Below are 17297 nucleotides of genomic sequence, written 5' to 3' on the forward strand. Positions count from 1 at the left end.
AGGGGCGGGGGTGAGGGGAGGAAGAAAATATCGCGAGAACGGGTTCTGTTGTCAAGAAGTCTCACGAGATCTCAGCGAGGTGCTGGGGGTCGCTCCCTCAGAATCCCGTCCCCACCCGAGCGCCGGCCGCGCCCCCGCTCCTTGTCCGTACCTGGAGCCCCGTGTGAGGTGCGTCTCACGCCTCACTCCCGCGTCCCGTGCGGGGTCAACTAATGTAACCAAAAATCCGCTCGTATGTTATAGTGGTGCTTCACTTTAATCATGGAAAATGGATTGGGGGTTACTTTTTTTAAGTCTGAAAATTGGGGATTTTTTTTTAACCAGAGAAAACCAGGATCCCTGTTCACCACCCTCTTCGGGAGAGTATTTTTCTGCTGTCCAACCTCAGCCTCCCTTGCTGCAACTTGAGGCCGCTGCTCCTTCTCTCATCTGCCACCACTGAGAACAGTCCAGCTCCTCCTCTCTGTGACCAGCTTTGAGGGAGCTGAAGGCTGCTCTCAAATCCCTCGTCTCCTCTTCTCCAGAATAAATAAGCCCCTTCCCTCAGTCTCTCCTCAGAAGTCCTGCCCCCCTCCCATCCCCCATCCACTGGACTCTCCAATTTGCCCACAACCTTTGCCGAGGGCAAACTTGGGCACATTACTCCAGATGTGGCCTCACCAATGCTGAATAGAGGGAAAAAAAATCACTTTCCTCCATCTGCTGGCAACACACCTACCAATGCAGCCCAGTATGCTGTCAGTCTTCTGGGTGAGGGACACACTGCCCCCTCTTTCCATAGTAGGGGGAGGGACTAACTGATGCACTGTGGACATAAGGCCCTGACCCCCAATACGCATCAAATAAGCCAATTCCTGGCTTTGGCACAAGCAGCAGAGAGAACATCAAAGCGGCTGTATCTAGAGCAGGGTTTCTCAACTTTTTAAGTAGCAAGAGAGAGATTCTTTACATCTTCCAAACTTGTGCATTATCCCAGAAAAACAGAGATCATCTTAAACACAAATTTGTACTATCCAGGAGCTGGTTACTGAGCTGGAGGGGTCCTTGATACGGCAGGGGGAACCTTTACCACCATTAACACATTTGATTGAAGGAGTGCAGGACATACCTTAGAGACTAACTTTAGCTTTCATAAGCAAATGCCTACTTCATCAGATGCTATGATGAAGTATAGCACCTACAAAAGCATGTCTCTCTGAACAAGTTAGCTTGCCCTGCTTTCTGCCTTACTTCAGACTAACACCATTAACTACCAGTCTCTAGTTATGATTTGGGTAGTGCAGAAAACAAGATCTCCTAGTGCCATGAAGATGCTGCATCAGACACAATGGTACTATGGGAGATGCAATGTTAATGTCACCCTATTCAGAAATGAGAACACTGGTAGCTGTGAGACTATATTGTGGGTACTGGGTAATGCATGTAACTGCAAACGAGCTGGTTGTAAGGGAATTCTTCCCAAGCCATTTTTTTCAGGGGCCAAATTAGTGTCTTTCTGTCTTTTTAGTGCCAGAACCTAGCAAGCTCAGTCTAAAATTATGCCCCTTGCAAAGCTAGTGTCTTTTTTCACAAAGTGAAAGCATGTTTGAAGAGGACTACTCTGAGGTTGCAGTCTCTGCCCCTCCAAAGTCTGAAGAGGGATAACAGACCTCTCCTGCAAAGATGACTAATAAAAATCTCTCACACCTCTGTATTTTCCTTGGAGAACTACAAGCAAACAGCTCCTCTCTCAAGGACACAATCCCTATAATCAACATCTGGTATGCCCATAATTGAGGACACACCATCTGCAAGGGCAAGCAATAGAACATTTTTAGATTTTGGAGACTTCTTGTCTGCCATAAGGGCTAAACCTTGCACACAGCAAGTTTCTCAGATTTTTAAAAATAAAATGCTATGAAAAAGTACTTGTCTGTCTTACATCACAGGAACATGTTTTATAGTGAGTGTGAAGCTCACTCACAAAAGTCTGACTCAAAGACAAAAGTTGATGCGAGGGCCTGTCAAAAATGACCTCAGATCCAGAGTTATAAAGACATTCAGGATAAAGATGTGGCTCAAAAAAAATCCAAGTTCAAATGCAGGGAGCTAACAAGCCACATGAGACATGGACATGTGAAGAACTTATCGACAGTTCTAGGTTCAAAGTGCTCTATCTTCTCAACATCCTAGGAAACAGAAGATTGGTACTTTTAATCCTAGCAAATAAAAGCTGTGAAACATCTGTTACAAACAGCATTCTGTTAATGTCTGTATCTTATTTCTGTTGCAGTGAAGGGAGAAAAAGGAAAAGCCACTAGATAAAACCTGAAGTCTAAGCTTTACTGGCTGTGAAGCTGTGTTCAGACATTAGATAACAGAATATTAGAGAAGTGGCTTAATACTGAAATCAGCTAACTAGCAAGTCAATTAACTTCAGTCAAGTTCTTCAGCTTACATTTACAACCAAGACAGCCATCTTACAATTTGTATAAAGCAGCAAATTGGCAACCTAGTCTATGGACCAGATTCGCCATGGAACCACTGGGTCCAACACAGAGATGCGGGACTTTGGCTAGTGTGATTTGGGGTACTCGTCCCATGGCATGGTGGGGATGAGCAGACACTCTCCCCGTGCCAGTTCACAGACAAGTGGGTGTGACCACTGGGTCCTAACAAATGCCTGCCTGCCTCTGACTCAGGGTGAGTTATTCTGGCTCAGTTGGAAAAGAAGTGCCTACCTCTCATATAAGGAGTTTTCATTAATATGATTACTAAATTAATCTGCTCATTTGACTCCAATTCTACAGTGCATCTCATGATTGATTTGTTGGTTTTGACTTGGTCATTGTAACACATTGCATAGCTTGATATTAATACTAAACAAGTTAGATGTGGGGACAGCTACTAGAACATCCCATTCCCAGCTGGATTAGCAGCGTAGTCCTGGCAGCAGAGACAGCTAGTTTCCTCACAGACAGCACGTAAACTATGTAGGACTGTTAGGGAGAAGCTGTTCAGGGAACAAGCCAAGTGCAGAATAGCTGCTAGCACTTGGGAAACCTTTTAGTCAACCAGCATGGATCAGCATCTTTCTACAGTAGGCCAGCCATCAGCATCTGACTATAATTTCTGTTTGGGAGTAGCCACTTTAAGTTTACTTAGAAGTTCCTCTGGATTATAGGGCAATTGTTTTTTCTTTTAAATACTCTCTCTCATCTGGGGCAGGGCAGGGGGTTCACCCAATTCTGGTCTGAAGACGACTAAATACCTTAACCCAGTTCAGTTTCAGAATGGCTTTTACCTTCCTGGAACCACAGGACTACCATGCAACTGTTTGACCTTTCTGTTTGACCTGTCCTGATACCAAGAAATAAGAAAGGTTCTACACAATTCAACTACCATTTGGTTCCTTAACAGTGCCAAGAGCAATTACTAAGAACCAGGTTCAAATAAGATTGTAGGAGCATAAATGTGAAAAACTTCTACTCAGATCAAAACAGTAAAATAAACAAAATCAACACACATAGAGAATTGGTAGGTAAACTTTCATGTGAAGTGAGTCTATTGGACAAAGGAATTCAGGAAGTGGCAGTATTAAAGGGCACAAGTAGAAACCAACTCAATGAAAAGAGAAAAGGAAATGTAGTAAGACACCAATTGAGCTAAATTGGGAGCTCTTAAATGACCTATCAAGGAGGAATCACAGAAAAGTTGCTACTATTCCACCATGTTTCCATTATTCCTATAACATCTGGTTTTACATCCTACATAATGAGTTACTGTTCATTTTTATTTCTCATTCTGAACTTTCCCCAGCTTCCCCCTCACTTCAAGTTCCTTGATTAAAGCCATTCCTCAGTCAGGTCAACCTTGATCCCAAGTGAAGCTGATCCCTAGAGAAAAAGTTCCCTATCCACAATTACTAGCCAGTGATCAAACATCCAAAACTCTTCCCAGGAGCACCAATCTTCTGAGTCATCTATTAATTGTCATAATCTTCTCCTACCTTCTCTTGGGACAGGAAGAATCCCACTGAAAAAAATCATTTGAACTTCTAGAAGTTTAAACAGCTTCCCTACACTACTGTAGTTGTCCTTTACACCTGTCAGTAATTGTCATGTCATTTATGACTCACCTGAAGGCCAATTAATGTCTGCTCCCATGAAAATCCTCTTCAGTCTTAGGTCTATCCCATATCTTTGCTTCCAATATATAGCATTCCTTTCTGTTTTACAGGTTGTACCTTATAAGTGGTCTGATTATTATTAATCAGTGAATCACTGATTACATAGAAATGCCTTTTCCTGGTATTTGTATCCCTGATACTTTTCCTTTTTATCCTTTTATGTATCCAATTACCACATTCTGTCTTTTTTATCTTCCTTGGTCCTTCCTCTATCCTTCTTGGGCTAAGATGATTCATTATCTCCATTCTCCCCACCCCTCTTTGAACGAGCTTCTTCTCTTTTCTTCCACGCCATCCCATCTTCTTTGTTTACCAACAAACTAAACCTCAATTCTATTTCACCTCCACCAGCTGGTTCCTTCCTTTGCCTTATTTTTAGTCACACGATCTCAAGGGCTCCCCTGTTCTGAAGATCCAATCATCTTTTTAGATAGGCATCAGGTCTTTCGTTTGTATATGGAACTTCATTTCTCCTTTCTTGCATTACCCGCTCAAATCCTATCTGACCTCCATCTCTGCCTTGCCGCAGTTCCAGTCCTTTGACCACCTCTGTCAAGCAACACTTCATGCAGATATAGCTGGCATCAGAAACCTATTCAAGGATGATAAATGTCTCTACAGCTGTCACTTCCTATCATTCTCATTTCCGGTCTCATATCTGGTAACTCTTCCAGCTGCAATTGCCATCTGCTGCCCCTTACATTAAAAAAAAAAAAAAAAAATCTTGTGCAAAAGAAAAAATGAACAACACCAAATTCCCTTTTCCCATATCCTCTCAAAACTCCCAGGGGACCCAGATGCCAGTGAGAAAAAAACAAAGACCTCTAAAACCCTGCCCAACAAAACCGTCTAGCATACACTTAAAACTACACCATCTCCTACACAAACAGATCACATAAAATACAAGTACCACCTGAGACCCACCACTACACACAAATGTAGTGATTATTGCTGAAGAGGGGCTGCTTCTTCTACAAAGTGCTCCTTTTCAAAGTCCCTTATGACCTATTAGACCTATGACCTAATGAACTTTTAGTCATACAAATCACCTTCCTATTTGAAGAAAAATTTTGTGAAGTATATTTGATGGTTCCTGAGCTCTGAAAGACTGGAGTAATGTTAAGATTATATACTTCATCTGTTTCGTTCTTAGCTGTCCTCACATTAAACACAAAACTCAGTTAACATGATGATGAGGGAACCGATTGTTTAACTTAGACTTAAGCAGTTATGGATAGGGAAGAAGAGAGAAGTTTTATATAAAATGTGTAATATTCTTTTTAAGCAGAAGCATAGAAGGCCTTGCTAAGTTTATTGAATGATTTATGGTTTAGTCAGCATCTCAGTTCATGAAAGACAAACTTTGCTTCACTATTTTCAATGAACAAGTAGCATATTCAAAAGTAAAATACCACAGGTTTAGAGACTTCATAAAAACTGTACACACACTTCCCTTTTTCTTTTACACTCACTTATTTTGTCAAGGTAGAGAATTTCTACAGCCCTACAGCAGTACTGTGTGGCTTGCATTGTGTTTATTGTCAAACTAACTTTTAAAAATAGTTCCAAGGGCATCACTGATTTCAGAAAATTGTAAATCAGATGCAACTCAAAATTTCTTTGCTATTCCAAATATGTGCAATTCACATTTCCCACCTAATCAGTTCTGCTTAAATTGTCTAGTAATATAGCATAGAAATATGAGTATGATTTTAATGAACAAAAGTGATTAAACAGGACAACACACATTCACTACCATGCTTTAAAAGCTTTGACATTAATTTAATATATACCAAATTCGATTGAATTGATAAAAAAGGCTCTCCCTGAATGTAAGCAGGGGTTAAACAAAATAATGAAGATTGTTGCAATAATTCCTGTCTTAAAAGACTAAAATATATTAGCATCAAAACTCTAGTTATTTTTCAACAATTAATGGTATGTTCCTCACAGATGAGAGAAACCTTTGCAGCCACAACAACACTACAACAGGTCTCAGCTACTCAATTTGAAATGAACTGTAAACTATTTTAAGTACTATTTTTAAGCTTTCACAGTCTTAATGGCAGTCACAGGATACAGTAAACAGTTCTAAGAACAATACATGCATTTTACTTGTTTCATTGTGTATGATTATTCTGTAGAAACAAAGTTTGAATTAACCTTTGGGAATTAATATTATATCATTCTTAAGGCAGGCATTACTTCCGGTGTTACACATAGAGTAGTTGGGTTTCATATAAAAATATCAAATTCCCAAATCCATGACAAGGAGAGGAAAAAAACCCACAAAAACAAAGTGTGTTACAATTTGACAAAGATGAGATCTGTTCCAGTGTTTAGAGTCATGTGCTATGATCTGACATTGATGTTTCCAACATCATATCACTTTCGTTCATTTCAATCTCAAAGGTTTCTTCTAATGGACGACTGGCATCTGTAGTTTTCTTCTGATGTGGTGCTTCCAATGTCACAATACCACTTTCAAACAGAGTCTGTCTTTCTATATCAAATTCCCTGAAATCCCAGGGAGGTGAAATAATGTTCTTTAATGTCTTCATGGTGTGAACATCAAAGTCATAACATCTTAATTTGTCTTTAATTTCTGTTCCTAAAAAACACACAAAATGGTTACTACTCTCCAAGTGAATTTTGCAAAGATCACTATCTTATAAAATAGAGTCTATCAGCAAATAACTGTGATACTTCAGGTGTTTATTTGAAACTGTTTTGGAAAGATTTAAAAAAAGATGTGCTGTTTCAACCATCAGACAGCTGTACAGTTCCCTGTTGTGTCCCCCATCTGGCATGCTTAGAAACTACTGGGGCTGCAGGCTACAGCCAGCAACGCAGGTGAAACAACTAATTTGTCAGTTCCTTAAGACAGAGATGCAAACTTACAATCATACAGCTATATGGTACTTCAGGATATATTCTTTGCAATAATACATTTACAATATGAAAAATTAGAGAAAATGCTTGTCCAACCAATTTTCACACTGACAAACCCATTCACTGATGCAAACAGCAACAGGTAGTAGACAGATGCTACTTTCTAACTGCACTCATGCTCATTACCATATGTCACAGTATATTAAATGAATAATTATTCACTATGGAGAAATGCCCAAGTCCAATACAACAGAAAAATTGTGCATTATGAAGTTGCAAGTGGAAAAATATTTCTGTATTTCATGAACATCTTAAAGTTATAGGCATGTAGACTTTATTTTTCATTTGTATAATCCTGAATTTCCAGGTGAGGGGAGACAACAGATGTGTTAATCCTAACCCATTCCAAATGACAACTGTGATATTCATAGACTACTAAAAAACAAAACAAAACCAAAATTCTCAGCCATATTTTTATCATTTGTGACCAACTCCTACATGTGGTATTACTTTTACACTTTGATTATTTTCAGGCTTTTCTCTAAACCCTAATAGTTAATATAATTTTAAACAAACAATCCCTGGTTGTCTCTTATGAAAAGATGAAACATTTTTTCTACTCTTTCCATTTTTAATGTGTTTGGTTTTTCTCTCAAAATTCTTCATTCTTGTCTATAACTTGTTCCTTTATTTGAACCATCTCTGCCTTAAGCATCACTTTACTTTGTAAAATAGCTACAGAAATTATTTGTAAAAAGTGAGCTAAAATAAGTTATTTAGGCCCCTTCTACATGTTCCATCTGTGGCGCAATTACCTTGTTCACTGTGCAATAAATTTAGACTGGCTACACATGCAAATTAACTATCCCGCCTTAGAAGGTCCAAACAGCTATAAAGTTATGGCTTGAATATGTATAATAACTTTATAGCTGGTTTCTGTCCAGATTTAATTTGCACATGCAGGCAGTCTGTGAGGAGACTGCAGCGGCTGGGACTGAGAATCTGTGGCCTGATGGGACTCATGTTCCTGGCTGAGCCCTGGCAGGTGCAGGATTCTTGGCCCTGGCTGCATGTGGCCTTTTCAGCTGGAAGCCCCCTCAGCAAAGGGGGCTCCCAGCCATGGGAGCTTACTTATCTGCCAGTCCAGGGGAAGCCCAGAATCAGGCTCTCCCTACACTGGCAATAAGGCGCAATTAGATCTAATGTGCGCTCCTACAACTCTGCCTCCTACCACGCATGTGTGGCCTGACAGGAGGTGTCACTGTGTGGATCACACATTAGATCCAATCACGTCTTTAGCTACGTGTGTAGAGGGCTTATGTTAACCTATAAGTGTGAATATCTACCCTGACTTCTAAAATAAGCTTCCCTAGAAGTTCAGCAAGTGGTAACCAAACACGCCATCGTATTGGAGTAAATATTTTCCAGTATTCTGGATAGGCTTTACAGTATTTTATGTACAAAATTCTATGTCGGTTTTTGACCCTTACATTAGCTTCTTCCCACTAAGATGTAACTGCCTTTTGGGGGGAGCGGGGCAGGAAGATTCAGCAGCAGCTGGACTTCGGAGGGAATTTTTCTGCTGGGGTACTACTGTAGCACTAGAAGATCTTTTATTTAATGAACATTAACAGGTCATTTTTTTTTACTGCTCATATTGCTCTCTTATATAGTAATAAACAACAGAATTACCGATGTAAGCTTCGGAATCACCAATGTACATTTCTATGCAATGTCCAAGCATAGTAACAGAAAATGTATCATCCCTCCTAAGACCAAGTGCCTGTAAAAAGATATAGAATGTTCAGCATCAGAAATAAATATTTACATCATGACAACTAAATTAACCTTTTGTAAAACTGATCCTCACTATGAAACAAAGGTTCCCCTTCAACCAAGATGATGAATGTATTTAACTGGCCAGAAAGGTACTAAAATTAATAATTAAAAAAAGCCCAAAATCCAGTTACAGTGCACTTCCCTTCTGTTCTACTCCATATACTACAGTGCAATCTTTCATACACTATAAAGGAAGACTAACAAAATATATTATTCAAAGCTTTTAAGGTAAGTATTTGTGAACAAGTGTCCCTATAGATAAAATGGACTTCATTTATATGCAGCTCAAAAAACATAAATTAAGATAAAGCCAATGCTAAATACATGTAACACTAACTGCATGGTAAAAAGAAACCCAGCAGAACAGTTACTCTGTCAAATGAACCACTCACTACAATCTCAGGATATTCAAAATTAAGGGCTTAGAAAGTCAAATATTTAAGTACAGAAATCCATTAGCAATCAAAAGAACCTTAATTTTTAACCTTAACCATTATAAAGGCGTTTTAGGGGTTTTGAAGCCCAAATTAAACTAATTAAAACTACTTAAAAATATTTTTTCCTCATGATCACTAAAATTGGTTCATATATAACCTTTTCTTGTTATATTAATTCTATATTTCAATTAGTTTTAAATGTCTGAGAAGCACCTGTTTAATTTATTTGGGATAAAAAATAAATCCTGGAAGGTTCTATTTTAGCCTAATTAACATATGACTTGGAAAATGAAACAAAATTAATTCTGTATTCAAAACCTGCTCTAAGTTGGAGAAGAATACATTTATTTTTCACATACATAATTTTTCATGAATTTCTATATTAAATGCCAAAGAAAATTTAACCTTAATTCCGGATCCGTGAGCAGCACCACCTTAATATAAAGCACATACATACCGTATGAAAATAGTCAATTGCACTTTCAAAATTGCCCATGAGACTGTGTATGTATCCAATGGCAGAATAGGTAGAGGCATTCTGAGGAATCAATACTAGAGCCTGCCGATGATATTCTAATGCTTCTTCATACTTCCTGTTAAGTTTAAGCATGGCATATATTACTAAGTTTTCTGGTGCAGAGGGTCACTGAATTATATTCGTACATTAGGTATCCAGGTTGTAGCCGTATTGGTCTAGAGGAAAAGGCAATCATCTCTACAATGAGTCCTGATTGCCTATATTCATATTTCATCTGACACAATAATATCCTGGCCTAAAGCCATTAGCCTAGGCTAACAATATGAAATAATTAAATTATTGTTTCATATTTGCAACATAAAGGAATACATTACACGCTTTCATGATAATCATGATATTATTCAGGGTAACTGAGAAATCAGTTTTTCCTTAAACTCAAGGCTTTAAAAAACTTTATGCATGAAAAATCTTTGAGAAGAATAGGTTGTTTAAATCCACAGCCAATGCGTGGAAAGAATGTCTTTCTACTGAAAAGCACATTGCACATGAACAACTGTAGCTGGCTGCAAAATGGTAGGTGTTGATGATTATCAGCTTGTGTAGCAAACTGTTGTAGAGGTCTAAATGTTGCAGCATCAGCTTTAATCTTTCTTGCTATTTGGATATGGCCATTATACTAAGCAAGACCATCAAAATTATTTCAGTTCTGCTACTGCCATTGCTCAAGCTGCTGTGGTGGAGCAGACAATAATGAGTATGTTACTCTCTGCTTCTAATTCTGCCTTCCGGGAGTAGGCAATAACATGACATTTATCAAAATAAATATCTTGACATTATTGGGATCATGATGGCTTTTAAAATATTTTAAAGCTTTCAACAATTATAGAATTCTTTAGTTTGCTTCGTATAGATTTACATGCATCCACAGTTCCCTTCAAGTATCCTATCCTTTCTTGAATTTAGGATGAACAAGAATTAACTGTATATTTTAATTACTAATTTTAGACCCCAAAGAATACAAGAGCATGCATACTTATAGCTGGTCTGCATTATGATTTGATGTCATTTCCACAGTAAGAAAAACTTTTGTACATAATTTTCACATGAAGAATTCTTTACCTAGAGTGACATGCTTAGGAACATTCTCATTTACTATAAAACATCCTTTTATAGTGCTATCACAGTGTAATTATGAAGTGAACCAATGTAGCGTATGACTTTACAGTGTATTAGGTAAATGTAGCCTTAAAACATTTCAGTTTTTCAACTTACTTCAGCTTTCTACACACGTGTCCTAAGTTGTTCAATAAAGGCTCCCACTTGTCAACTGTTACCTGAAAAATATTCCATCAAACCTATTAGCATATGCTTGGCAACCTTCAGGTAAATCTTCCTGTTACTGTCACTAGAGAAATCAACATAAGTCAGTGGGTCCCCAATCTTTTTATGCAGGTGACCTTATTTCTAACACAAGCCCAAACACTACAACAACGGAATTTCCTTGGGACTCTCAGTCCCCTTCGAGTGTCACAATCCCCAATTAGAAAAGAGGTGATATAAGCATAGAAGACAATATATATCCATGGACAATGAAAAGGTGACAAACATTTTAAATTTAATATTAAGCATACCTTTCCTACGGCCAAAAAAGCATTTTACAGGTAAAATTAGCAAAAATGTCACCCAGTGAACTACTTATTTACTTAATGTGAGCCTTCTTCCCCAGTTTAATTGTATTTTACAGGTTCTTGCATTTCTTATACTTGTAGGAAGACTAGTGCATCCTAGCGCATCTTTCCTAGTATCTGTTTGTTCTTTGAAGACATCCAACAACATTCTCATAGACATACAAGAACACAGAGGAAAATTTCAATTTGATGTTAGACACTAACCTATCCTTTTAAATAGCATACAAAGTCCCAGAGCAGGCAGTGTAAGTACAAATGCTATTCTTGATTCTTACAATTGTCTAATGTTTGGAAAAGTGAATATCTGTATTACTATTTTGCTGCAATGAGTAATCTGTGTTAACAGTAACGTAGATATGAAAAGAATGGTCTATGACAGGGATCAGCAATATTCAGGCGTGGTAGGCTGAAACTACCCAACAGGGGGTTAAGATGGGGCAGCACGTCTAAATGGGAAACTACTGCTTCTCACACTACCCAGCCACAGTGCAGGCAACCCCCACCTCCACAATGTTACTGCTGAAATGTCACTGCTGAAGCCCCGGCTTGAAAGATCTGGCCAGCAAGCTGTAGGTTGCCAACGCTTAGCCTAGAAATTAAAACTATGACTGGAAGTCAGACCTAGATTCTGCTTCCCACTGTATCAGAGGCACACATTATAATGTATTGCTTTCTGATTTCATCCAGAGGCTTGTTCTACATATCATGGGAAAAGCTAAAACAGAATATGTGATAGTATCCTCATGTTTTAAAGAATGCCGAAATTGAATGGCCAAAGGCTTATATTGTTGGGAAGGGTCATGTTTTAGAACTTGTTTATTTTAATGTTCCATTTATATAAAGCAGAATAATACAAGAACCTGGAATTTTAATAAATACTTCAATATGAAATTAAATACACTTTAATTTAGCACATACCTCATTTCCAATAGCTTTGATTTTCTCTAATGCATCAAGAAACCACTTCTCTGCAGTTTTCCAGCTAAAATAAATACATAAATACTGGAATGATAAAGTAGCTACTACATGATTCTAATAAACAGTTCTTTCCCCTTGAAATTGTGAAAAATCTGTAATAGAAAAATAAGTTACTTTTACACTGTTCGTTACAAATAACTATTCTCATAAATTAAAGGCAAAATCCACATTTAGCAACACCTTGTCCAGAAAGGAATATTAAGTTAAATCTGATGCATTGAAAGAGAATTAAAACAGAATACAGTCCAAGGACATGCATTAAATTCTTCATCCCACACATCCCCAACTAAAAAGGTGACTCAAGTAAACATTCTTTTTATATTTGTTCATCTCTGCAGAATATTTGTGATACTTCCTGATTTGCCAAGTTTATTATATAATACTTTATTCCAAGGTTGTCAAATATATATGGCTCATGGGTCAAATCCAGCCCACAGCGTTACCTGAAGTTGGGGGTATGGAGCCTGATTCAGAACTGGCTCACCTTACAGTTCCCAGATACTCTCTACTGGCACGACCCACAACAGCTGCTGCTGACCCCATGGACCTAGCCTAAGGGGCCCTGAGGTCTGGATCTGGCCCGGTGTGAGTTTGACACCATGCTTTATTCTATGACAAATACGAGTTCAAACATTTAGTTACCTTTAGCATGAAATCAAGAGACAGCTGACTGATTTCTATGGACCTCACTGCATGGGATTTTGCATATATTCAATCTGAAATCATTATAAGCATTATTGTGCCATATTAAAAAAAATAGAATATGTTCTGAGCTGTTGCATGGTAATGCTTACTATGATCTCAGCCCACTTTGGACAGGTCTAGAGCCAGCAGGGTCCTCCCCCTGTCCCAGGGTACTAACCCTAGCACTGGGTACTGAAGCTCACATGTCTGTCTGTGAGAACATGTAACTCCCAATGTTTAGAGCCTGTGTCCTGCCTGCAATATTCTCCCCATTGCCCAGCTTGGAAGTGCCTGCCTCTGGCATGCTGGGGCCAGCTAGGTCCCTGCCACTGGCAGTGGAAGTCACAGGAAGCCAAGCCCAGGAGAGGGTGTCACTCCTGCTGCTGGATTCAAGAAGTGAGTAAGGTTCATGCTGCTGGCAATCTTGAACTGGCTCTGATGCAATGCCAGGCAGTCCCAGCTCCTGCACTGTACCAGAGTCTTGAACTTGTATTATCTCCATGGTGAGCTGAACACATTACTTAATAAAATAGACCTATTTATTCCATTACTTACTCTCCATTTTGAAAAGCAACCACTCCGACTTCATGCATAACAAAAGGATCTTCAGGTGCGATGCTTAAGGCTTGGCTGAAAAACCTTTCGGCTAACTTTGAGTTGTTGGTCAAACCATACTCCAGTCCAATGTACAGCATTGGCAAGTGACAGCTACAAGACAACAGAACATTTCATATATTTATTACTCAGCATGGAAAAAGTTTGCAAAAATCTTATAAACTGCATCACAAACTTAAATGTTTTCAGTATATCTTAAATAATGAATATTCAAAAATATTTATCATGTAACACTACCATGCAAAATGGATTCCCAAAGTCCTATCCTGAAGGGTTCTTTTCTGAGGAAAAACAGCCCACTCCAGCTAGTTAAGAAGAAAAAAATCATTATGTTTAATAGTATTTTAGTCTGGAAATCACTGTGGATATTTTCCTAACTTTCCCCAAATTAATTCTGAGTTTAATCTAGGTATTTTTTTTCACCTATAAACTGAAAAAGATAGATGGACACTGATAATCCTGTAGTTAGTATTCCATTTCATAGATGTAACACCTCAGCCTCAGGACTAGAGGGGGAAAGGTATGCATTTACTGAAACAATTCTTGTTTAAGTACACAGTGCCATCAGGGCTTTGGTAGCAGCAGTTCCAAAACTGACCAATTACAACCATTGTCATGACTTCTAATAGTAAATGTGGGGTTGCTATTAGAAGCCTTGAAAATAAGGGAAGCTAGCAAGTTTCAGGGCTGCTATTTGTCCTTATTTTAAAGCTTCTAATAGCACCCTCCCCCCCCACCCCCAGCTGCCTAGCTCTCAAGGCTTCTAACAGCAGCTCTTCAACAGTTGCTTTCTGTTCACTATTTCTGTCACAAGGCAAACTACTATTATACTCACAATGCAAAGCAAGAGCGGGCCTGAAAAATGCTATGCGCTTAAAAAGTTTAAGAACTTCACCAGTATGTGGGTAACTGAAATCTGTTATAGTTTAAGCCAGTGGTGCTCAACCTTTGGCCCCATGGACCAGATGAGGAGCACAGGGCCAGTCTGCGGGCTGCTGTTGCCTGATCCCAGGATGGATCCCAGGGCTCAGCGCCACCCGCACACCTGCCCAGTCCCATGTTCAGGGATCAGGCTCTAGGGGCCCATGCACACCAGGATTGGACCTCACACTGCTCCGTGCACTTGACTTGATGCACAGGGCCACGGCCCACAGGACTCCACACAGACCTGAAGGATGGATGATGCTGTGTCAGGGGATGCAGGTTGAGCACATCTGGTTTAAGCAACAGGCAAAAAAATTATGACTGGCATTGTCACACAAATAAGTTAGTTATGTAATTATCCAATGTATGCATGCAAATAGACTACACTACACTGTATCCCCAAATGTTGCATGTATACAAGGATCCATTAATCTACTATTATTTTTGTTTGCTACTACCTCTGGAATAAAACGGAACAGCTATTCAACTGAATAGCAGCTTCTAATATGCAATGAAATATAGGAGATTCACATAAAACTTCAGGGGAGTTTCATTTACCTAATTTATATTCTGCTTATTTTAAACTGGGCCAGGAAACAAAATTGTGCAGCCAACCTTAATTTTTCTCTTTTTATACATCCATCCCAAATAAGATAAGAGGCACACTGTATGCAGTTATGAAATTATAATCATATTATGATACATACAGGAAGGAGCGCAATTAACGTCCCACGTGCAGCCATACATCTGACAAAGTCTGACGTGAAAGTGCATGATTTTACAACCTAAACAACCAATTTTAACATAACCCTATGTTAAAAAAAAGTCCTAGGTTGCAAATTAATTTAAAAGATAAAAGATTTTTTTTGAAGTGTTGCATGCAGCCATGAAATTCCTTTTAAGCATCACTTGCAATAGAGCTCAAACTCCAACAGCACAGTATAGACTGCTTCAAACTAAAACAATAGTGCTCAATCTTTTTGTCCTGTGGGCTGAATGGGCGGTGCCGGGTCTGTTCACAGGCCAGAGCTGGCAGATGGACTGGATCTGGTACACAGAGCAGCTATGTGAGCAGCCCAGCCCCAATCCAGCCACAGAGGGGGAGGGGGAGTGGCCCAGCTCCAATCCAGCCTTGTAGGGGAGAAGGAGGTATGGTCCAGCCAAAATCCAGCTGCACAAAAGAAAGGGGGCCTACCAAGCCCTGACCCAGCCAATTTGGGGTATGGGAATTTAGCAGTGGGGAGGGATGGCAGTATTAACTGTCACTGCTCCCCACCTCCAAATCTTCTGACCCATGGGGAACCCCATGGACTGGATGCCATGGCTCCACAGGGCATGGGCCAGGGGTTGAGCATCTTGAACTAGACAAAAAGACCAACTAGATAAGCTAGAGGCAGGAGAAGATTTATCCCAAATGATTAGAAAAAGGCAATGGGAGTTCAGTACTAGGTCTTAGCAGGAGAGAGTCAAGGTCTCTCTGACAATTCAGAAATGAGTGAGCTCTTGCTTTATGCCATATCCTCAACATGTGGGTCTGGGCTGAATATCTTGCATTAAATCCTAGAAGTCAAACTGAGTACAGTATGTAGAAAATAGAGAAATCGTGTTAACCACAGGAAATAAGTCCCATTTAGACAAGAAACCAGTGAGAAGAAACACTCAGACAAAAATGATGTACTCAACGTGTACCAGAATTTGAAAAAAAGTTCCTATTCTTTGCCTGTCTTGTTTTCTGTTTAGCCCTAAGTGTATTTTTACTGGTAAATGAAGAGAACATACCCCTACAATACTTTTGGACAGCTTTTTAAACTTCCCAGAATTTCATTACATATAAAATAGCACAATCCACTTCTGACATACCCTTTCATCAGTTGTGCTGCTGTGAAGTAGGCAGCCATTGCTTGGTCATGCTCACTCTCAACTGCGAATGAATGCCCATATGCTATCCATGCAGGTCCATAGGTTCTCTCAAGTGTAGTGGCTTTGCTAAAAAAGCAATCAAATGATTATACTAATCAAAAATGAGTAAGAGTAAAGCTATTTGTGTACCTGCACATTTTTTTAAAGTGTTAAGTTTTTAACAACGAGGTTGTATTTAGAATTCTGATAATCCATTGTTACGATTAGTTCTTGTCACTTTAGGGGATTAATTGTTTTATTCCTTCTATCCCTCAGTATGAGCAAACTTAAATAGAGCCTTCATCTCAATAAAGTCCAAGAATCTGATCTGTTCAGGAAACTGACCATGCCACTCGAAGAATGTGTAAAGGATATACAGGACTAGGACTACCCAGCCTGAAATGCTGATGAATCACAGATTCACACTTGAAAAGGCAAGTTCTGATGAGAGGAACGCTTCTGTTATTTCAGAGATTCGTAATTCTGGGATGCTCTGCAAAGTCACTGTAGTTGAGAAATTTCTCAGATAAGCATGTGTTTTCCGTTTTCCTACCCTGCTGTTTCCTAAGAGAATGCTTACTCAAAACTCCGAAGGGGCATATTTAAGCAACTGAAGGCTTGGGGGAGGGGAGGGGGCCTGAAGCATTGTACCTTTTTTTGCTAAGATGCAGCTGAATGGTGCTGTTTATTTTATA

At 39.2% G+C, this 17297-nt stretch overlaps 1 protein-coding gene across 2 annotated transcripts in view; it reads right to left on the bottom strand.

Annotated features, from left to right (window-relative positions):
• Positions 1–5461: 5461 nt before the first annotated feature.
• CDC16 (cell division cycle 16) overlaps positions 5462–17297 on the bottom strand; it is a 33823-nt gene continuing 21987 nt past the window's right edge. For both annotated transcript variants that reach the window (XM_006268551.4, XM_019484987.2), the window contains 7 exons: positions 16564–16689; positions 13720–13872; positions 12421–12484; positions 11087–11148; positions 9794–9929; positions 8753–8843; positions 5462–6779 (listed from right to left, as the gene is read on the bottom strand). In XM_006268551.4, coding sequence (XP_006268613.1) covers positions 6514–6779; positions 8753–8843; positions 9794–9929; positions 11087–11148; positions 12421–12484; positions 13720–13872; positions 16564–16689 — 898 coding nt within the window. In that variant the 3' untranslated portion in view covers positions 5462–6513. The remainder of the gene's footprint in view (positions 6780–8752; positions 8844–9793; positions 9930–11086; positions 11149–12420; positions 12485–13719; positions 13873–16563; positions 16690–17297) is intronic.

Source organism: Alligator mississippiensis, chromosome 1, assembly GCF_030867095.1.
Source record: "Alligator mississippiensis isolate rAllMis1 chromosome 1, rAllMis1, whole genome shotgun sequence".
NCBI lineage: Eukaryota > Metazoa > Chordata > Crocodylia > Alligatoridae > Alligator > Alligator mississippiensis.